At 38.1% G+C, this 22,948-nt stretch overlaps 1 protein-coding gene across 2 annotated transcripts; it reads left to right on the top strand.

Moving 5' to 3' along the window:
* Positions 1 to 1,591: 1,591 nt before the first annotated feature.
* LOC123322714 lies at positions 1,592 to 19,474 on the top strand. 2 transcript variants are annotated; one of them, XM_044910702.1, is made up of 7 exons: positions 1,592 to 1,688; positions 4,138 to 4,215; positions 4,266 to 5,010; positions 15,788 to 15,886; positions 15,956 to 16,021; positions 16,132 to 16,222; positions 19,092 to 19,474. In XM_044910702.1, the coding sequence occupies exons 1-7, from the start codon at positions 1,683 to 1,685 to the stop codon at positions 19,402 to 19,404; spliced, it is 1,398 nt and encodes a 465-aa protein (XP_044766637.1). In that variant the 5' UTR covers positions 1,592 to 1,682; the 3' UTR covers positions 19,405 to 19,474. The 2 variants fall into 2 exon arrangements, with proteins under 2 accessions (XP_044766637.1, XP_044766638.1); XM_044910703.1 differs by lacking the exons at positions 1,592 to 1,688; positions 4,138 to 4,215; positions 4,266 to 5,010 and adding an exon at positions 14,294 to 15,137.
* The last annotated feature ends 3,474 nt before the right edge of the window (positions 19,475 to 22,948 follow it).

Here is a 22,948-nt window from a genome sequence, read left to right as displayed (position 1 = left end):
TTAGATCGTAACATTCGTTGATTTCATTATCTGCGGATGTTATGCATCTGAATTAATTTGATTATTATTCGCAATAAACTTCGGACAAAAGACTCAAATGAATTAAGCATGTTACTGATCAAAACATAATCATTAGCATCATCCATAGCCGGCAGGAAATTCCTTGGCGAAGTGATAGTTTGCAGCTTGTAGGACATTTTCCAATTTCCAATTCCGTGCTAGTCTTGAATTTCATTATGAATGGTAACGGAGAACGCCATCTGCTAAGCTTCCGTGCCGCACTGCACTTCGGCCGCGAATCGATTGTGAATGCAGCTTTAGTTTACATGTAATATGTACCCCCATTCATAAAAATAAGCCCTTTGAAACTTTCGCTCTCATTTGCACCATGTAGGCTTGTGATAAGATATAGTATCAGATGTTCTCGAGCTGACATAATACTTTATGAAGTTTATTACATCGTGCAGTGATAGGTGGTCAAAACGACATCAAAGTAAATTGGTTAACAGGGAGAGATTGTCAATTTTGATGGTCAAAAATTAAAAAAAAGGTCTTTCTCACGACAAATCTCAGCAATTGAGTACCTAATATAATTGTAACTTCTTTAATTTAAAACAATTACATATATTTCCATTTCCGAATGATACAGGGCAACTGCTCACTTAAAACTTAAAATATTGATTGTTAGTCTTCCTCCTTGCATTATTTCAAAAGGTCATCAGTTTGAGCGTTTATCTTAATTTTAAAAACTATGAAAAAAGTTCTGTTAAAAAAAGTTTGAAACTAAAACAAAAGATCGTGTTTGTATTCACCCCGTTTAGATCTTACAAATTGTACCATTGAATAGGTAATTGAAACATGTCAAAAGTTGGGTAATCCGAAATATAATTCGATATGTTTTTGCATATTCAACAAAAATTGGTTTTTTGAAAATAAATAAATTTATTTCATATATTTGTACCTGCTATACATAAGGCCCTTTCGTTTGCATAGGAAATGTTAGCACTTTTCTACACTCGGTGTTATTATATTTACACTCGATTTTTGTATTTGTTTGCTGATTAGATTTATACCAGTGTAGAGGAGGTGTAGTTTATCTACACCTAGTCGAAGGGAGATGTAATATGTATTAGTGTTCTGTGGTATGAAATGCAAAATTTTATGTTTATGTCACGGACGTCACAGTAATCAACTTCAAAATAGATACGATTAAATTTAAACTTTGCGATGAGTTCATCACTTTAAAAGAGGATGGAAAAATAAAAAATCTTCTGGGAAATGTAACCATATATTCAATCAAAATTATTATTCTATGAGCATAACAACCTAACTTCAGTGATTTTTTTTCGTTGCGTATGCGCAAATACAGTGAAAATCAGCCGATTCAAAGAGAATTGTAGATAACACTACACCAAGAAACAGACGAAATATATTTAAGGCTGAAAAACTACCCTTACGTGAAAGCTCATGATTTGTTTTAAAAATAAGAGGAAGTTTCATAGCGAATTTTGAGCCTCTTGAAATTTAGATTCTCTGTGGTAGAAATAAAACAATTTTTCATTAACGGACTTATCACTTGGAATGTAGTTTTAGATATCATATCAATATCCTAATATTTTAAGCTCTAATTAGTATATACTAAGTTCTACTTCTATAATATTAAGCCAAAAACGAACACAACAATGACGGTGAGTACCTTTCTATCGTTTCCTGCGAATAGCATAAAGTTAAATAATATTTTATCTACTGTCTAAAACTCATGCATAAAGAATATAAAGATATAAGAAAGAGTTTATTGCTAATAAGGAGGAAAAAATTGAAAAAATTCAGCTATCAAATATGAAAGTAATTCAAGAGGAATGAGTTCTTCCTGATTCCTAACTATGGAATTGTATTGGATTTACTAACAATTCCAAAGTGCGACAAGAATAAAGTGAAAAATCTTTATTCATCCTGTTTGAATTGATCTCATTTTACTCAATCCTTCAAAATAAATGTTATCAAAGGAATTCCTGCTGAGAAAGAGATGGGGATAAAATACAGGTTGTTTTCAAAGGTGAGGCTTTTTTTGACAGAAGGTAGAACTCATCAAAATAAGTCGTTCAACCAAAAATTTTTCATCTAAATATTCAAGATGGCTGAGATACAATACCTATACTTCATTCAACTTTATTTTAGCAGTCGGTTGGCCATGGAAATTTGACACATTTCACTCTGTATAGTACGAAAATGTGGGGTTATGAAGCTTGTCAAAACATTTTTGGGTTTTAAATCAACGCTATGTTGCCCGTTCGACGTAAAAGTTTCTGTTATTACGTATTTTATCACAATGTCGAATCTCTTCGGAAAATATCTGACGAACATAATTGAAGTTCATACAAACTGATTGAAGGCATACCAAATCCAGTTATTTGCATGGAAAATACAAGAGATCAGTATAATATCATAATATGCACTAGCTTGAGGAAAGTTAATGTTCGTTATCTTCTTTGGCTTACATCATTTGTAGATTTCAAAAATATTAACCCGAAGATGAAATGCATATGATGCAGTGGTTGGGAATGGGTATCTCCCGAAGGAATTAACAGATAATTACAAGAATGTTAAATATTTCAATAAAAATCATCTTGCATCAATATAAGTAAAAGGAGTTGAAGGAAGTTGCAACTTCACCGTTGAACAAAAATTTCACATGAATAAACAGTAACAGGGCAACTTGCGCGTATTTGTGGCTATTCATCTTAATACATTGATGTAATTATAATAATTAGGTATTTATTAGTACCTTAAGACATTTACATTGTATAGGACAAGTCAAATGAAAAATAGAAAAATCCATTTTAGGGAACTTATTCTCCGATGACATTTATCGAAAATCCTGTAGTAAACTTTTCGCATTAATTCACTCAAACATAAAATTCTCAAATGCCACCACTTTTTTGGGTCTCCCAATAGAAGGAAATTCTTTGTCATCCTCTTCATTCACAATCTTTCTGATTGTGGAAATATCCAGCTGAAATATAAGTCGTTTAGATTCAGATGAAACATTATATAAATTCTCTCACATTGAATATGTTCGCTACCGTCTGACGTATTGTGGATTTTATAATATCAGGGTATAACTATTTGAATGAGCGGACCTGAATTCTAAATAGCACTTCCTGAAACCCTGTCTCTTTTTTCAATCACTTTCGGCATTTTCGTAATAAAAATTTATATTAGTTGTGGCAACGGCGTTATGACATTAACGACATTTCATGAGTGCCAACCTAACTTCGTTCTAGTTACAAAAACTTGAGAAAATTATTTCATGGCCAACCGACTGCTAAAATAAATTTGAATGAAGTATAGATGTTCGGAAAAAATTTCATTGAATTGCAACGGGACTATGGAAGGTGACTCCGACATCGCAAAAACGAAACAAAACATATGGCATATGAACAATGAATGGTTCAGTACCAAGCTCGTTATTAGATGGATCAGGTCACTTTTGAGAGAATCATAATAGTTGTATCGTGCAATTTAGGGTGAAAATAAAATGTAGAAAATCAGGACAGTTTCTTGAAAGTGCTTATGTTAGTTATGTTGAAAAAGTGCTATGATGTTTCCCCATTTCATCCCATTTTTACGACGATTTTTGGAATGTTCGAAGAAGAAGATTGTGATGCCCATTGTGAAAAAATTCGTGAATAATTTAGACGAATTGGTGAGATTTTGAAGTATTATTCTATTTTTTACACTTGTTGTCTCTTCTGTCAGTTTGCATCGAAATGAGCCATTTCATAAAATCGTGTATGATTATATAATGAGGACAATTCGGCAATTTTCATCACCACGTAAATATCGAACGAGCCAATATCCATTAACGAAACCACATGGTCAAATCAGGAGATGAGTTTTTTCTCACTGCTTTGCGATAATTCAGCTAACAACCGGTTTAGGGTCGTATTAGGATCCATTTCAGTGATCATTTTATTTTTTTTTTCAACTTTGTCATTTGGAAAATTTTGTATAGCTGATTTTTGGTGATACGCTTCATTTCAACCAGTTCTACCTTCTGTTGAAAAAAGCCTCTACTTCAAATGCACCCTGTAAATAAGAACATTCCGATGAAAATTCACCATAAATATGCTTCAGAACTTCCGCAAGAATCCCCAAAGGTCGAAATCGTTCGAAAGCTTATTCAATGTATCAAAGAAGCAACCACAAGGAAAGGTAAGTAAGTTCACTTTTTTTTTTCACCTTTAAAATAACTTTTCTTATAGTGTACTGGATATGATGATGACATTGATCCTCCAAGTACTCCAGGGAGTAGATCTATTTCTGATGTATTTCAATGTCAATCGCTTAGCTCGGTTTCGGATGTGCCTACTGTGACAAAAATTAAAGAATATTTGGTTTTGAACGGTGCAGAAGAGATTGAAGATATTGATGCAGGTGGCGATACCGTCAAATCAATCAAGGAAAAATATTCCATGAGGAAATTGGTTTATCAGAAACTCATAGATTTCTGCCAGTGTTGGTTGAGGGAAAAGGGATTATTTCCAAAAACTTATTGCCTTGATAGTGACGACTCGTTAACAGCGGAAAAACCACAAGGACTTGATGAAGATATCTTCGTGAAAGGTTTCAAGTTGAGAAATATTGATTCCCTGCATAAATTCCTAGCAGAAGAGAAAAAATTACTCGATAAAATTGCGCAACAGCCAACATTCAGTACATCAGTATCTTCTACTCCTGAGGAGCCTACTAGTGAGGAATCTATAAGCCCCATACCCTCAACTCATATACCTCCTAAAGTTCTCGAACACTATCTGATGCCAGAAGAACACGTTATGCCATCATATGAATTTCCTTTCGTACCTTGCGAAGAAGCGTTTTCGCCCCCGCCAACTGAAGAATACTGGCATTCTAATCCTGCAGTAAGAAGGGCTCAAGCATATTTGAGGAATCATAAAATGTTTCAATTCTTCAATTATTTGACTGCGATGTTAGTTAGTGCCGTTCCAGGTTAGTTCATTATTGCCAATTTATTTCTTATTCCAACTGTATCCATTCCTATTCAAAGCCGTCATTCATTTATATTATTTATTGGTATCGAAGATCGATAGATCCTGACGGTTGAGGTAATTGTGATGCTTGTAATGAAGTAATTGTGTGTATGTGTGTGTGGAGTGTGTGTGTGGTGTGTAGACAGAACAAGGTAGAGGAATCCAAGAGTCCAAGACACACTGTGCGCTGTACCCTGTATCAACGCGTATCAACAAGAGGTTTCAAGGGAAGATCTGACATGTCCTTGAAGTAAGTAACCACCTTTTCGAAAATGAAGATTTTTTTTGCATTCGTTAGAAACTATTTGTAATACCAAAATTTTCGTTTATAACCTTTCCTACAATGGGAAAATGACATCATCAAAATGCGAAGTTATCAACTGCACATTTTCGAAAATTCTCTTCGTTAGTAACTATTTGTAACGCCAAAATTTTTGTTTGTAACCTAACCTATAATGGGATAATGGCAACCCCAAAATGGGAAGTTGGCACCCACTTTTTCGAAAATAAAGATTGTGGTAAAAAAAAACCGCATTACTTGCCTGGCATCCACTTATCGATTTTTTGCTAAAAATAAAAATCGGTTGGAGAGTCCATCGTTAGTAACTTTTGGTAACACAAAAATTATCTTAATAAACTTTTTAGGGTTTTCACTCCCAATCTCTGAAACAAAATCAATTAAAAATGCAATAAACGATTTGCTCCTGCGTAAATTCTTGCACTAATTTGTCAGGAGTAAATCAACTAGAAAAAATTGTTGCCTGACAATGAACTGAAAATAAAGAACGTTGAAATTATAACTTTATATTGTAACGTTTCGGAGTCTATATCAGACTCCTTCATCAGACGAAAATCAATTTTCAATTTTCGAAAATCTTCTGAATTGTATCTTTTGTTTGACATTAATTGTCAATACGATATCTGAAACAAAAATTTTCGTTTATCACCTAACCTAACCTAACCTAACCTATAATGGTAAAATGACATCCCTAGCATACAAACTTAGCACCCACAATTTCTTCTATTCATTAGTAACTCTTAAGTTACTATTTGTCACCCAAATTTTTTAATTGTACTTACCTCAAGGATAGTGGCAGAAAAACACTGAATTCTGCTGGGTGCTAGCTCAAAATTTAATATCGATCGAATACGACGTAATTTCAAATTACCGTTCCATATCTCTTTTGAGCTCTTTATCGAAAGTCATGGAGAAATTGATATTCAATAGAATGTTAGATTTTTTAAATGAGTTTTCATTAGTTACAGAAAACCAGCATGGCTTTCGACTCAACTGATCGACCAATGCAGCTGCTTGTTACTTGATTAATTTCGTTTATGATCGCCTTGATAACGGATCTCATGTGGCAGGGCTCTTTTTCGATGAATCGAGAGCATTCGACTGCCTGAATTTCGATTTTATTCTATGTTGTACAGCCTCGGATTTAGAGGTGTTTTTCTTGAGTGGGTTAAGGATGTTTTAAATAACAGGATCTTCTATGTCCGTGTGGGTCAACGAGAATCCTTCAAGTATCCAGTGGAAATTGGAGTTTCTCAGGGTTCAGTTCTGGAACCTCTTTTATTCATTCTACTTGTCAAAGATCTTTTTATCATTAATTATTCGTAGATGCTGGCCCATATCAGGATCGTTTTTTATGAGGAGGATCATCTTCTAGTTATCATTCATTCATTGCACAGAAGAAAATCATTCGACTTATTTTCAACCTGGCCGATACAGTCCTGTAGATCCTACTTTATTTCCAACAGATTGTTAAGATTTCCCTGCGTTTTTATACTGAGAAAATGTTCTGATTATCACGAGTACAATACAAGGCATAAAGATATTCTCTGTATTCCAAAACATAGAACGTCAACATACTATGGTATTAAATTCCTGACTTCAGCCTTGCGGCTTTCACACTCCTCTCCAGAAGAACAAATCAAATCGCCTTTGTCATGTATGTGCCATGTCAGTGCTACGCTACTTTGACTTCCGCTTACTCACACTCTTCATTTTGTGTTTGTGTGAATGAGGGTCTGCCCCACTTTTTGTAAAATTTATTTCTTTTAACATTCACTCTGCATTTCGGCAAGCTAACTTGCCATCATCAGTTGTTTTCGGAACAGCTGATGTTGTGCATACTTTATGCATGTAAAAAGAAATAAATTTCACAGAAAGTGGAGCAGAACCTCATTAATTTATAATTGAATAATTTATAATTGAATGATTTATAATTGAATAATTTATAATTGAAACTCCAGCAATGGACTATTATCAGAACTTAATGCCTAATCTAATTTAAAGTCCCTTTAAAATTTCCCGCTGATTCCGAATCTGTAATAAGGATGGGTTTGCATTTGAAATTTCAAAGTTGGGCCTCTTATCTCGTATAAGGCCCTTTTGCACCGAGAAAAATTATTAAGAACCTCAGTAGCAGAATATAAATTTTTGCATCCTGATCTGATAAACGCCCCCGGATTTTTTAACCAAAATCTCTGCATAGGGCCCAAAAACGGACCAAATTTTTTTTGGTTTTAACCAATTCGGATGTGAAATTTCCCGCTGAATCTGAATCTGCAATAAAAAAAATTGGTTTGCAATTGAAATTTCAAAGTTGGGCCTCATATTTCGTATAAGTCCCTTTTGGGCCCAAAATCTGATGGGCCCATACGATTCCTCGGGGGAAATTACTATAGACCCCAGTATCAGAATTTCCATTTTCCATCTGTGCGCGAAATAAATTCACCTTTTCCAGACGTTTGAACCACCCGGTATATTTATCGATAACCTCTAAGTTCAGGAGTTCTAAGGCGTCTGAGCGAAAAGCTGGAAAAAGAAAAAAAATTTTCCGCTCCACCAAAATTAGCAGAGGAAGGAGTTGGAAAACTTGATAAGGTCATTCCACAGCAACCCTGAAAAATCCGTTAATGTTTCATCAACTTCGGAATATTTTCCAGCAGACCTAACGTTTTTTTTTTGCTACTGGACTATATCCGCCTTTATTGTTTCAAATCGAAAACAAAAACTGATAATTTTAATATTCCAAATGAAAGAATATTAAAATTATCAGTTTTTGTTTTCGACTTGAAACAATAAAGGCGGAAACACATTATTAACACGCGACGCGAGCTGACGCGTAAATTGTACGCGCGTGGCGTCGCGACGGGTGTTCATAGTATGATTCTGGTCAACTTAGGATCTTAGGATCTTTCAACTTAGGCCCTTGCTCTCTAGGTATTCAGTCATTTCGATATTAATATCGGCTTCAGGTTTTTACTGCGAATGTGAACTAATGGTAAATTATGATACCCGTTATTCTCATTTTTTGCGACTTGAACAATTTTCCATGAAATGAATCTCGAGAACTATAAGACCTCAAAGTCACTGATCTCATTATTCGAAATAATTAGATACAGAAACCAAATCACACATATCTTCATTCGTTCTCGAGTTACAGAAGGTTTCTGAAAAATGAATGTTTCAAATATTTCGCAGGGTATTAGTCACAGATTTGTCAAAAACCTTTCCGTTACTCTGTACCCCTTCTGAATGTTTTTTGAACTACTTACTGATTACTGATTGCTGGGTGTGTTGGACGGATTAACCCAAACCTGCCACCGCGACCAACGGTCTATTGTAGCACACAAGCATGCTCAAAGAGCTAAATCTCTCCCTCTAGTCCCATCCTACCCAAAAAGGAGATGATGTCGGAGGGGGAGTGATTCTTGAGTTCCTCTAGGATCATCTTCGGAGAGCCGAAAACTCCAAGTCTGACCCTGTCTGCCGCCGGGCAGTCACAGAGGATATGCTCAATTGTTTCGTCTTCCTCTAAGCAGAGTCTGCAGAGTGAGTCATTGACGATGCTGAGTTTTTTGAGGTGGGCTCTGAGTCTGCAGTGTCCTGTAAAAACCGCTATTATGGATCTCAGATTAGTTCTAGAAAATTCTAGCCAGCGACTGGTGTATGGGCTGGGAGGCACTGAAATAGCCCTATGCGAGTGACGCAATCCAGGACGGTTGCGCCAGTGCTCCAGGACCTTTTGCCTTATCCAGCTGTTGTTTCGGTCCCTGATTAAGGAATTAGGAATTCCTATACTGGGTTCCGGGCCAATAAGCGTTGATGTCGCGCCTTCTCTGGCCTGAGCATCCGATACATCGTTGCCACTGAAGCCAGAGTGTCCAGGTATCCAAATCAGTTGCAGTCTGTTTGAACTTCCCAATTTGGTGAGTTTAGATCTGCATTCAAATACCTGTGCCGAGTTGCATTTGTCTGCCTCGAGAGATTTGATCGCAGCTTGACTATCCGTAAGGATTTTTATTGATCTGCCCGCCCAGCCACTGTCAAGTAAATGGCCTGCGCACAGATCAATGGCGAAGATTTCTGCCTGAAAAGCTGTCGCCGACTTTCCCAGACTAGCACTGAGTTTAGTCAGCGGTCTACGGCTGTAGACTCCGGCTCCAGATCCCTGACTTTCTCTGGAGCCATCAGTAAACCGTCAAGGTCCTTGTAAATAGAAATCCTTGTGATGGAGCCATTCGTCTCTGCTTGGAATCAGAGAAACGAATGTTCCTTCGGTGCTGGTTCTTGTGATTATTTGATCAGTTTTCATGCCCATCACCTCGTCAGCCTCCAGTTGGGCCGACAGACGACTGGGCACGAAAGTGAGTTTGTCAGGCTCGTTTACGGTAAGGTGGTGGAGCCTGTGGGTTGCTAGTCTTGCCTCTCCCTGGACAAAAATGTGAAGGGGAGGGAGGTCTAATAGCATCTCCATGGACGAAGTTGGAGTAGAGCGGAATGCCCCCGAAATCATGAGGCAAGCCGTTCTTTGGAGTTTGGAAAGTTTGTTTTGGGTTAGAACGCGTTCAGTGCAGGACCACCAGGCGACACAGCCATAGGTGAACAATGGTCTGATCACCGTGACGTATAGCCAGCGGAGCTGCTTCGGCGCTATCCCCCATGTCCTTCCACAAATCCTCTACGAGTGGAATGGTCTTACCGTAGAGAGTTGGAGGAGAGATTTGAAATTTCCTTCTCCTGGTAAAGGGGACAATCAGGGTCTTGGAGGGGTTCACACCTAACTGCTCCCCATCACACCAACCCTGAATTACTGTTAGTGTTTCCTGAAGAGCATCTGAGATGATTACATCGTCATTGCCCGCCAGTAAAACAACTATGTCGTCAGCGTAAGCCTGAACATATACGTCAAGCGAGCTGATAATTGCAATTAGATCATCAACCAGAAGTGACCAGAAAAGGGGTGATAGTACACCTCCTTGCGGACAACCTCTGCCTGCTTTGAATCTAAGTGCTTCACCACAAAGCGTGGTTATGATGTTTCTGGAGCTCAGCATTGTGCTGATCCAATTCGATATGGTAGGAGGGACACCTCTAACCTTGGCAGCCCTCACTAGAGATTCAGTAAGGGCAGCATTAAAGGCTCCCTCAATGTCCAGAAAGGCAGCCACTGAAATCTCCCTGGAGTTGAGAGATTCATTGATCCTGCCGACAAGATTATTGAGGGCAAGATCTGTGGATTTGCCTTTCTGGTAGGCATACTGATGAGCACTCAGGGGATGCTTCCGTAGAATCACCTCTCTGACGTGCTCGTCTAGTATCTTTTCAAGAGTTTTCATCACGAACGAAATTAAACTGATCGGTCGGAATGATTTAGGCTGTGAGTCTGTTTTTCCCGCCTTGGGAATATAAACGACTTTGACCTTCCTCCAGTTGGATGGTATAAAATTCCATGCCAAACTGGATCTGAAGAGCCTAATGAGGTAAGACATTAAGCATTCCAGTCCGTGCTGAAGTAGATCTGGAAATATTTCATCGTCACCTGGCGCTTTGTATGGGAGAAAGGATAAAACTGCCCTTCTCACCTCGCTCGCAGTGACAAGTTTGTTGACAAATTTCCAGCATTCCTTGCTGGGTCGCTTGAGGCGACTGGTGAAGTTACCTTCTTCCGCAGATGCGGAATCAATCAGCACGTGATCCGGAAAGTGTGTGTCAGCCATGATCTTAAGGGTTTCCGCCCTAGAGGCCGTATAGGTGCCGTCTGATCTTTTAACAGATCCCAGCGTTAAAGACGGCTCTCTGGAGAGAATTTTATGGAGTCTTGTCCCGCTTGCAGCATCTTCGATGCTGCTGCAGAAGTTTTCCCAAGACTCCCTTTTGGCCTTCCTCACTTCCTTGTTGTACAAGGTGAGGATTTGACGATACACTTCCCACTAACCTGCTGATTTTGCTCGGTTAAATTTCTTCCGAACCTCTTTTCGAAGTTTCTCTAATTTTGAGTTCCACCAAGATACTTTCCTATTGTCGGATTTCTTTCTTAGTGGACAGTTTTCATGATATGCCGAGACTATAGCTTGGCCAATTGAGTTGGCCAGCCTCTCTAGGTCTTCATGATTGTTAACGTTGACGTTGATGGATCTCAGATTCCGTTGGAGGGATAGTTTATAACCATCCCAGTCGGTTAATCTGTGATTGCGATATTCCTGAATGGGTTTACCGCCTAATTCAATGTTAAATTGAATGTTTCTATGGTCTGAGCCAGAGGGCGTGTCAGAAACCCTCCAGTCAGTGATTTTAGTGCTCAGGTATTGCGAGCAGAGCGTGATGTCCAATACATCAGCCCGATTTTTCGTAACAAAGGTTGGAACAGAGCCCCGATTCAATACAAAAAGCGCTTCTTCTAGAATGAAGTCGAATAAGTACTCACCTCTTTCGTTGATGTCCGTGCTACCCCACGTAGTGTGATGGGAGTTGGCATCGCAAGCAACGAGGAGTTGAAGGTTTTTCCCCCTGCAGAAGGCAACTAATTTTCGCACTTCATTTGGCGGGGGGAACATAGTATCACCAGGGAAGTAGGCAGAACAGATGACCAGTTCTTTAGTGCCCGTTTCCATGGGAAGTTTTACCAGGATGGATGTTACATCTCTGGAACAGAATCCTGTAAGTACAAAAATGTCAATAGTGTTCCTGACAAAGATACAGGACCTGGGTGATTCCCCAGATCCAAGTGATATTACCTTGCCAGGAAGGTTACTGAGGCCGTTGATTCTGCCTCGGGAAGTAACCCAAGGTTCCTGGATGAGGGCGATATCTATCCTCTCGTCCAGGATTCGTTTTCCAAGGAGGTAGGATCCAGCCTTGGAATGTTGCACATTAGCCTGCAGGCATTTGAAGAGCCGCGCCATCACTAGATGTTGCAGCTTACTTCTTTCTTCCCACCGCCGGCCCCTTCCTGGCCGTTTTACCAGCCTTGGGAAGAGCCCCGGTGGGAAGGGATGCCTGCGGCGCTTTGCTCGTCGAGGGAGCAGAGTTAGACCTCTCTCCCTCAGCGAGCTCACCTTTGGAGGTGCCAGCGGAGGTGGAGGGATTGGCCCCTCCTTCCTCTTTCTTTGTTTGGGTGTCCGACTCTTTGTCGGCACCCATGCCCTTTTCTTTGGCCCGGAAGGTAACCCTCCCGAAACCATAGTAGGGCATCATGTTCAAGGCTTTGAGCCTAGACATGGAGCTCTCATCTACAGAGAAGGTCCATGTCCGGCCCGGCCCTGAAACCTGGTGGTGTAACACCGCCCAGCTCTCTGCTTCCAGGTCTGGGTTCATCACACTCAGACCTGTCAGCACCTCATCCTGTGAGGGTCGATCTCCTAGTGGAGGATCAGGGATGTATGCTACGCATACGTAGGGCTTTGGCAGCTCCGTTCCCTGGACGATGCGGAGGTTGGCCCCATCCCACGGCTTGATCTGCAACAAGCAGTTGTCAAGCCACGAGACGGTAGCCTCGTCCGCGCATCTAATCATAAGCCAACCCGGCTTATGAGTACAGCTCAAGAAGCGGATTCCCGCTCCCTTTTCCTCCCTCCTGAGGGTATGCCTCAGGATGGCGCCCTGGAGCAGGTCCAGCTGCTCAGCTGACAGATTGGCTTCAGGGTCCTTGTCGACAATGCCGACCTTGATCCCTTCCACCATCTCCTTATAGGTCACCCCCTTGCTGACCGTTCCCCCAGGACAGTGCTTTTTCGCACTGGCGCTAGGAGTACTGCCATCAGAGCGCAACCTCTTCGGAGTTTTGGCAGCAGGTGTTGGGAGGTTTGGTTCCCTCTCCTTTGCTGCTGCCTTTTCGGCGCCGTCACGGAGCACTGTCGCAAGTGCCGACTTGTAGTCGGCACCTGATTTCAGTAGCCGTTTCAGGCGCCTTTTGGCTGCTCCCGCCATTCGCCTGCGTTTGGAGGTAAGATTCATATTCTCAACCTCCTTAGCGACTACAGCGATTGCAGCCTCGGGGATACCCTCCCCTTGGGCGGATCCGGATTTCTCCTCCGCGCCTAGAGTTGGGTTTGTAATGGCAGAATCAGGTTTCACCCCGATTTCTGCACATTCCTCTTTCGAGGTTTCGGTCGTCGAGATAGGATTGATCCCCGTCTCGACTGGTTTTGGTGAGTTGATTTTTTTCTGTGTCGGTATCCATAAGCGGTCCCACGAGAAGGGAAGAAATAAAAGTCCGCCATGGCAGTGCTCCCTTACCCTGGTAAGCCATATTGAAACCGGAGGGCGGCAGGTGTCCGGAGTTCGCCTATTAGGAACTCATCTTAACCCAATGAGCTACTCAAAAGAGGAAGTTCTTCGGCATAGGATGTTCCACCTTGAACTAGGGGGTTTTTGATGAGGTAGTCTCCTCTCGATCCGGCCAATTAAGGCAAGATCCCCCGCAAACAAGTTTGCATGGTTTGTCAACTGCCGCCAGTCCTTGACTGTCCGGTTAAGTTGGCGCCGTTAATCCTGTGCAGGCCCTTAGCCACGACACTACAGCTGGGCAGGAGAAGTTGGTCCGCGGTGGGATTTTGGAAGGCTACCAGTAGTGTTTTTAAGACTACGAGCCAACTTATAGTCCCACAGTCCTCAGCTTCATTTGTAATCATTAGCAGAAGGACCCCTCCTATCCGCCACCTGGAGACGCGCCTGGTTGGTACTTCACCCCAATGGCCAGGTTGAACTAAGTAGTTTTGTTTTTTGAGCTACTTACAAATGGTACCTATTTTAACTATTTTATCGCCGACGTTGAGTTCAGGTTGGATATCCCCAGCCTCAGAATAGAATGTCTTTAGAAAAGTGTGGTTTTAAAGAGGCGTGTGTTTTTAATGTTAGGTCACCGAAATATTTTGATCAACAAAAAACCAGGACTTCAACCCTTATTGTTAAGAATAATTTCGAATATGGTAGTTGACTATGTTGACGTATTAAAAGTCAAATATTCTGACAGAGCATATATTGCTATAATTATATAACTTTATACATATCTACTAATTTATACCTACAATTATGTCTTTACAATAAATGGGTCATAACTAAATCACGAGTGGAATCAACCAGTTACCCAGTGTGATACTCAGTAATAATGGAGAAAGAGCTCAGTAATGAAAATGTTGAGCAAGAACTGAGCCAAGGAAATGTCAGCGAACTTGGAGAGAGAACGATATCGGAGCTATCCGGAGACTATACGGAAACAAAGAATGTGCAAGAAATAAAATCGCCATTTACTAGACTTCTGAAAATTCCTAAAGTGTTATCAACAGAAATGATCAACAAAGTTTTGACGAGGGAGCCGATATTCAAAAATATATATACATCTGATAGCTTCACCGATCTCCTTCCCGATGAAAAAGCGGAAAAATTAGCTAGCATCCTTGTGTCTGGTTTCGGACTGAAGAATGTTCATCAACTCCAAGAGGCACTGGAGGCTGACAAGATCGTCAAGAGTAAAAAGACAGAGGCTGAGCAATTTCCCTGTGTCTGTTCAGAGGAAAGTTCAGAAAAGTCTGAACCTCTGCCTCCACCCATGGCGCCACCATATTCTATAGAGGAGAGGGTTAGGTATTTACTTCAACTGGAGGAATATATCGAGTTAGAGGGTGAGATGGGGTCAATACCTCCGCCTAGAATCGAAGAAGAAGTTGGTACTGAAGGAGGGTTCGATCTGGAAGCTCTTTCACCGTTGAAGAAAGCGAGAAGATATTTGAAAGATCATAAAGTGTTCCAGTTCTTTCAGTTCTTAGTTTCTCATTTACTTAGTGCCGTTCCAGGTAATGAATCAAACTTCGTCATTTTGACTCAATAGTCATCAAATGGCGCACACTTTTTTATTTGGGCGCATTATTCAGTGCATCTTATGCCTAATACATTATAAAACTTCGGATAATAAAATTTCTATCAGACTTTTATCTCTGATGAATACGTAAGTGTGGAGCGTGCCGTGGTAGTTTGACATGGTTTGCTTGGATGTTTGCTATTCATTTTGATTGCCAATATTCGTGTAAATAGTTTTCTTCCTTGTTCGAATACAAGTTTCTACTTCTGAAAAGGATGATATGATGAAATTTTTTTTCTATGAACATTGAAAATATGTTTTCTGAATTCAAAAAAGAATAATGAATTACCTAAGTTTGACCACCTTCAACTTCGATATTACTTCGCCGATTTTGGATTTTGAGCCAGAGGTGCAAAGCTCTATACTTTTTCTGGGCGTCACTCGTACAGGGTATTTTTTCTTCATTGCCTACTTGTTGTACAGGGTGTGAATGTAAGGCAACAAAAAATTTCCTATTTTGGCTAAGATTTAGGAAATACTGGGGGAATTACAGAGTCTTTTTTGATGTTGGGTCTACACTATTACTACGTTTTTTATAATACTCTAACACCTAAGGATTGAACAATTATTTTTGTTTATTTGCAGAGGATCCGATCGACTATTTATTGACCCTCCTGGACAGAGTTCTATTGTATAGAACTGGGTTACTCTCTCCTCCACTGTTATACGAGAAAAAACATATAGGTAAGTCGAGTGCTGGAGGCTTGACGATGAGCGGACGAAAATAAATGATTTTTTTTTCCATAATTTTAGAACAGCTCTTTCATCTAATGGATCGCTTCGGTCAAGGCTATGTTGATATTCAGCAGTATAAAACAGGTAATGATACCAAAATAGAATTAGAATAGACTTTGTATGGGTGCTTCCAGAACAATTACACTCTTTAATCTGTATATGAATATGACTACTCAATCCAATATATATTTCAGCAATGGAAACCTTTGGAATTTGCTCTTACAATAAAAGACCTTTTTTGAATAATCTGAGTATGGTATCGAAAGAAGTTTTCATCGAAGAAATGTAAGTTCAATATATTATTTTCATTTATTTCAACGGAACGTTCAGTTTGAGAGAAAATTGTTGAAACGATCTGTCTAGACTTAAACAAATACAATGTATTTGTGAGGTGTAAGATAGGTGCCGCTAATAGTGTTACGATGTCTATTCTACCCTTGCGTTATTGTATTATCATCATACAATACTAGACTCACAGTGCGGAGACACTGAATTTACGGTTTACCAATTCTTGGAACACAGATTTATGGAATGTACATTGCAGTGGTACGAAAGCTTTTGTTGTCGTCCACACATCCGACACTTTTCTATCTAGCGCGACACTAAGGCAGTGGCGTTATATGGATAAATTTATATATAGTCCATTCACGAATGATTGACATTTCGGGTGGCTATGGAAAATCGAATTTAACCCTCTAATTCCCAATTTTTTTTTCATTTTTTCCGTATAGTTTCAAGTTAGCTTATGTATAATCTACATCTTTTATTCGCAAATAGTTAACTGATTTACATTAACACCTGTTCTCACAAAATGAACCTATACTGAAGGCGAACATGGGCAGTTGAACTAAACTGCTCACAGGGAATAATTTTGTATCCACTTATATGCAACCAGTCTCAAGGCGGAACTGGGTATTAGAGGGTTAAGTTGATAATAGCCCATATGTTGAGATTTTGTGTTGCGGAATTCAGGTTGGTATTGTGAATAAACATTGATCTATATACCAAATAAATGTGAATCTATGCACTTATCGACAGTTATTTGAATTTTGTAGAGCTGTTGATGTTCTTAATTTAATCGTACAAATTGGAAACATAGTTGTGTCAATTTGAAATGCAGATTAATATGCTGCAAATTTGAATATTTCTCATTTTCAAATACTTTTCTAGGTTATATTAATATATTCTAGATCTGTGATTGAAAGTACAGAAATTTTTGGAAATCTTTTGTGACCAGATATTAAGCTGCGCCTAGATTTTCAAGATCTACTGGGATGTCAATCATTCTTGAATGGACTATATATTCCATTCACTTTTATTTTAGCAGTCGGTTGGCCATGGAAATTTGACACATTTCACTCTGTATAGTACGAAAATGTGGGGTTATGACGCTTGTCAAAACATTTTTGGGTTTTAAATCAGCGATATGTTGCCCTTTCTCCGTAAAAGTTCCTGTTATTACGTATTTTATCACAATGTCGAATCTCTTCGGAAAATATGTGACGAACATAATTGAAGTTTATACAAACTGATTGAAGGCATACCAAATCTAGTTATTTGGATGGAAAATACTAGAGATCAGTTTTTAAATATATTTATTTTTGTGGAAGAAAATTGACTCATAATATGCACTAGCTTGAGGAGAGTTAATGTTCGTTATCTTCTTTGGCTTAAGTTTGAATACGTTATATCAGTTGTAGATTTCAAAGATAATACCCGAAGATGAAATGCATATGATGTTAAATTCTTCAACAAAAATCATCTTGCATCAATATAAGTAAAAGGAATTAAAGGAAGTTTCAAGTCAAGATGAACTTCACCTTTGAACAAAAATTAAACATGAATAAACAGGACAACTGGCTCGTATTTGTGGCTGTTCATTGATATAATAATAGTAATTAGCTATTTATTGGTACCTTAAAACATATTCAATGTATAGGACAAGTCAAATGAAAAATAAAAAAATCAATTTTCGGGAACTTATTCTACCATGACATTAATCGAAAATCCTGTAGTGAACTTTTCGCATTAATTCACTTAAACATAAAATTCTCAAATGCCAGCACTTTTTTGGGTCTGCCAATAGAAGGAAATTCTTCGTCATCCTCTTCATTCACATTCATCTTTTTGATAGTGGAAATGTTCAGCTGAAATATAAGTGGTTTAGATTCCGATGAAACATTATATAAATTCTCTTACATTGAATAGGTTCGCTACCGTCTGACGTATTGTGGATTTTAGAATATCAGGGTATAACTTTTTGAATGAGCGAACCTGAATTCTAAATAGCACTTCCTGAAACCCTGTCTCTTTTTTCAATCACTTACGGCATTTTCGTAAAGAAAATTGATATTAGTTTTGGCAACGGCGTTATGACATTAACGATATTGCATGAGTGCCAACCTTACTCCGTTCTAGTTACAAAAACTTGACAAAATTATTTCATGGCCAACCGACTGCTAAAATAAATGTGAATGGAGTATACTTTCCTATCTCTTCCCATTGAAAATTGATATGACAGAAAGGTCCGAGTCAATTGTCTCAATTGTGATTGTCGACACTAAGTGAATGTATCAATACTCTCAATCCAGTCTTTGGAGAACAACAAACGTTTATTTTCCATTCCATGTATTTATGTTCCATGTTACAATTGATATGATAGTTAAAGTGGGCGTCAGTTTCTATTCTATGATTTTTAGTTCTGAACGCTTCAGTTAGGAGCAAAAGACTGCCATGTTAAAATCATTTATATAGACCTTGTATGGGTCATTTACAAAATACCACCTTTTTTTTTTGTGACCTTGTTATCATAGACACGTAGTCAATTTCTTTATATTCGTCATTTTCAAATCTCAAAATTGCCTCTTTCAAAGGCAGTGGTAGTTAAGTAATAGTTTGTCTTTCTGTTTTTACCAAGAATACCGTTTTAGGTCAGACCTAACGATACCACAGTTAATGAGTAAATGAATTAATGAGCTGAATAAAGACTACAGTTTCGGAGTTGTCGACATCTTCAAATTTTTTTTCAATATCAGGAAAATACCGATCTAATTAAAGTAAAACTTGGTAGGGGATTGATGATAACCGATACTGATCCTCCAGAGGAAAATTATGAACAATTTCCTTTCCTAATCCCCAATTCTAACAATTTCAGATTCAGTGCAGAACTAGCGATGTTCAATGACCTGATCAAGAGTAGAGTATCTTGCACATGTGATTTAACAGCACCCCCTCCAACTATAATCGACATGGATCTAAAAACTCAGTCTTCATATTCGATTGATGACAGTATCCTGTCCACGCAGTTCAATCCTGTCGCATCCGTTGGAAAGTTTTGGGAAAAACATGGAGACAAGCAGCCTAAGGCTTTCAAAGGGAAATTTTGGTCTGAGTTTGTTCGAGAAGCTCAGAGAAGGGATAGCATACGCAGAGAGAGTAAACAAAACGAAACGGATGGAAAAGGATAGTTAAAAATATTTACCTATGGATATGTTTTCACAAACCCTATTTTCGATTGAATATACAAATGAACCAAAATTCTGGTTTGATTTCGAAAACTTCCATTTTTCAGGAAGGAGGCTTTCTGTTCCAATATCTGATACCCAACGCATAAAAATAAAAAATTACAGTTGTAGAAATTGCTTCTGAAATTTGATTTATTGAAAAAATCAACAATTTTGCGCTGAACGTCGTCAGAAACCAAATGCATAGAAATATATGTCTACTCCTATTCGCTAATTTTTCGCAGCACTTCGCAAAAATCTGATTTATATCATGAAATCGATCATCGATCTATGAAACAAATTGCCCAACGATTCGGACAAGAATAATTTCTACCATGAAATGTGACTACTACAAAGTAGAAGTTAGAAGGTTATTGAATGATAGTGGATGACTAAACTTTACTTATTCGCGGTGTCTTGTATTTCCGAAAAGCTAGAAAAAATGTAGAGGGCTATTTTTCGAAGCATTCTGAAAAGGTTTCACTTGTTACCGACAAATAATTCATCAGAAACAACAATCTAATTTATTGAATGTGATTACATAAGGAATCAAGTATAAACTTGATTAGATGAATCAATTCTAAGTTCAATGGATCAAAGGGGATGCAAAAGATATAAATAATTATAGACCAATCTCACTAATTACAACTTTGGCTAAAATATTTGAAAAAGTTTTGAAGCGAAAATTGGTTAAGTTTCTCGATGAAAATAAAGTGCTGTCTGAGAAACAATATGGTTTCAGAGAAGGTTTGTGTACGGGAGATGCTGTCGCTAAGTTGGTTGATGGAGTTACTAAATGCTTAGAAGTTAGTAAGCCTGTCCTGTGCGTGTTCCTGGATCTTGCTAAGGCCTTTGACACTGTAGACCATATGCAGATGTTGTGCGCCTTGGAGGATGTGGGGGTACGGGGGGCGTCTAATGATCTTTTTGCAGATTATTTATCAAACCGCAGACAAGTAGTTAAGATAAACAAGATCCTAAGTGATGAAGCAGTGGTTAGTTTTGGGTTACCACAGGGAACTGTCTTGGGTCCAGTACTATTTACAATATATCTCAATAATATTCTAACCTCACAGACTTCTGGTAATTTATTAAGTTTTGCGGACGATACTGCTATTTTATTTACAGATGATACGTGGGAGAGTCTGAAGAATACAGCGGAAAAAGACCTGTCTAAAATATTTGATTATTTCAGTCATAAAATGTTAACAGTGAATTATACAAAATCATTCTTTATGCCTTTCTCAAACAACATAAAGGGCCAACCTGAATATAATCACTTAACAATAAAAAATACTCACGGAGAAATCAAATTAAACGTAACGCAATCTTACAGGTACCTGGGCATCACTATTGATTCTCATTTAAGATGGGATGCCCATATTAATAATACCACAAGGACATTGAGACCACTCTTGTATCGTTTTAAGTACCTGAGAACTATCTTGGATTTACCATACTTGAAAATCTTATATTATTCTTTAATTGAATCACGACTAAGATATGCTATATTGGGTTGGGGTGGTGCTGTATATTCCCATCTAAGACCGCTTGATGTAATGCAAAAGCGAATTATCAAAATGATGTACGGTAAAAGGTCCACACACTCTTCGAGTGAGTTATTTTCAGAAACGGGTTTAATGGACCTAAGACAATTATATATGCATCAGATCATAATGTATACTTACAAAAATATGAATCTTTTAGAAAAAGTAAGTCACAACTACAATACAAGATACAAAGAAAAAGATAGCGTCACGGTCACAGTACTGTATAGGAATGTCAGTCATCGTTGTTTTTCAAATGTAGCGTTGAAAGTTTACAATTTTTTACCAGATGTTTATAAAATGTATTTAAATAGAATAAACTCGGAAAACATGATAAAATCTTTATTTAAAAAATATATCATTCTTCTGGGAAGGTTCGAGACAAAGCAGCTGATTGAGAATAACTGAAACTCTTACCCCGGGTTTCATAAAGCTTGATCGCGGAATAAACTCTTGATTGACAAATAGACGTCAATTGGTTTTCAATCGATAATTCAGTAATGATCATTCAGAATATCATTCTCGCATCAAATTATGATTTTTAGACGTCCATTCAATTATTCTCAATTGCTTATTCTGCAATATATTCAGAAATAAAAAAGGTTCAGAGATTTCGTTTTACAAATCGAGTAACTGTCAAATCGTTGATCGGACAATTAAAGTTTTATGAAACCCGCTGTCAATGTGCCTTTTGCTTCTGTCACCCCCACACGAAAGCCGCAATGATTTAAAAAGAGGATAAAACTATATTTTGTTGTATAATTATGTGTTTGTTGTAACATGAGATAGGTGCAAGCACCACGAATGCTAGAAATAGGCGTCTAAGATTCTAAACATATAAAAAGTGTATTGCCCATGCACAACAGTGATGTTCTAATGGGCTAATAATATTTTCCGTTTATTTGGACGTAATTATTACATCGTATATTGTATGTACCTTGTTTTGTACATTTTATATTGTTGTTGCAAATAAACATTATTATTATTATTATTATTATAATTAAAGAACAGTTTTAAGTGGAACTGATGAAGACGTTATATCTATTTATTCTTTTTCATCTAAGTTCTTTACTGACCGAAGCAATTAATGAAAAAAAAACTGATTATATTCATAATTTCCCCTATATTTGTGGAAAAACTATCCATGCAGAAGAAACATCATGCCAATCAATAGTTGGAGAATCTGAACAAGAAAAACACAAATTGGAACGAACATGTACTGAATTACTGACGGACTTACTGTAGGTGTATCAAAAATCAAGCCTTTCTCTTCATGAATTCTGTAAGTCTTTCTCATTTCAGTCCTTGTAGATTCATTCATTTCTAACAAACCAGGGTACATCCATTTTAAGGAGTATATTCTCAGTGGCCCGTATTCTCTTGATGTGGGTTTTGGCTGCGAAGCCCCATGCCATTGATCCATATGTAAGTATCGCGATGGTTTCAATCATCGTCAACTTGATGTTCTTGTTCATTTGGCTCCTTCTACCATGAATGGATGAAGTCTACTCATTGAGGCTTTTGTTTTATCAACCACAGATGATGTGATTTAAGACCTCTGTCTAGCTTCAATCCTAGGTAAGTGGCTTTATTTTTTCATTAAATTTCTTCTCCATTAACTTCAAGGTTTTCTTCAATCCTCAACCTCCTCTTTTGTAGTAATATTGCTTGTGTCTCTATTCCATTTATCTGGATTTTCCATTTTATGCATCATTTAAGTAACTCATCTGCGTCATAGTGTTAGCATATTTGTATGGGATATCATATGCGTAGATGATCAAAAGCAGAGGTCCAAGTACCGATCCTTGTGACACTCCCGCTTCCAATTGTCGATATAAATGTTAGTTTTCAAGCCTTCTGGTCTTCCCAAAACCAACGATTAGTGATTTCCCTCATTAGTACTATCGTTTTGTACATCTCATAATTTATCATTTGAATCTTCTATTTTTATGATGGACGTT

Source organism: Coccinella septempunctata, chromosome 1 (assembly GCF_907165205.1).
Source record: "Coccinella septempunctata chromosome 1, icCocSept1.1, whole genome shotgun sequence".
Lineage (NCBI taxonomy): Eukaryota > Metazoa > Arthropoda > Insecta > Coleoptera > Coccinellidae > Coccinella > Coccinella septempunctata.
Note: the sequence above shows the minus strand (reverse complement) of the source record. Positions and strands in the feature narration are given on the sequence as shown.

What these genes read in the sequence shown, in the direction of transcription:
- LOC123322714 (XM_044910702.1), top strand. An exon ending in AGAAGCAACCACAAGGAAAG is followed by an intron (nt 4,216 to 4,265) that starts GTAAGTAAGTTC and finishes CTTTTCTTATAG; the next exon opens with TGTACTGGATATGATGATGA. An exon ending in ATACGAGAAAAAACATATAG is followed by an intron (nt 15,887 to 15,955) that starts GTAAGTCGAGTG and finishes CCATAATTTTAG; the next exon opens with AACAGCTCTTTCATCTAATG.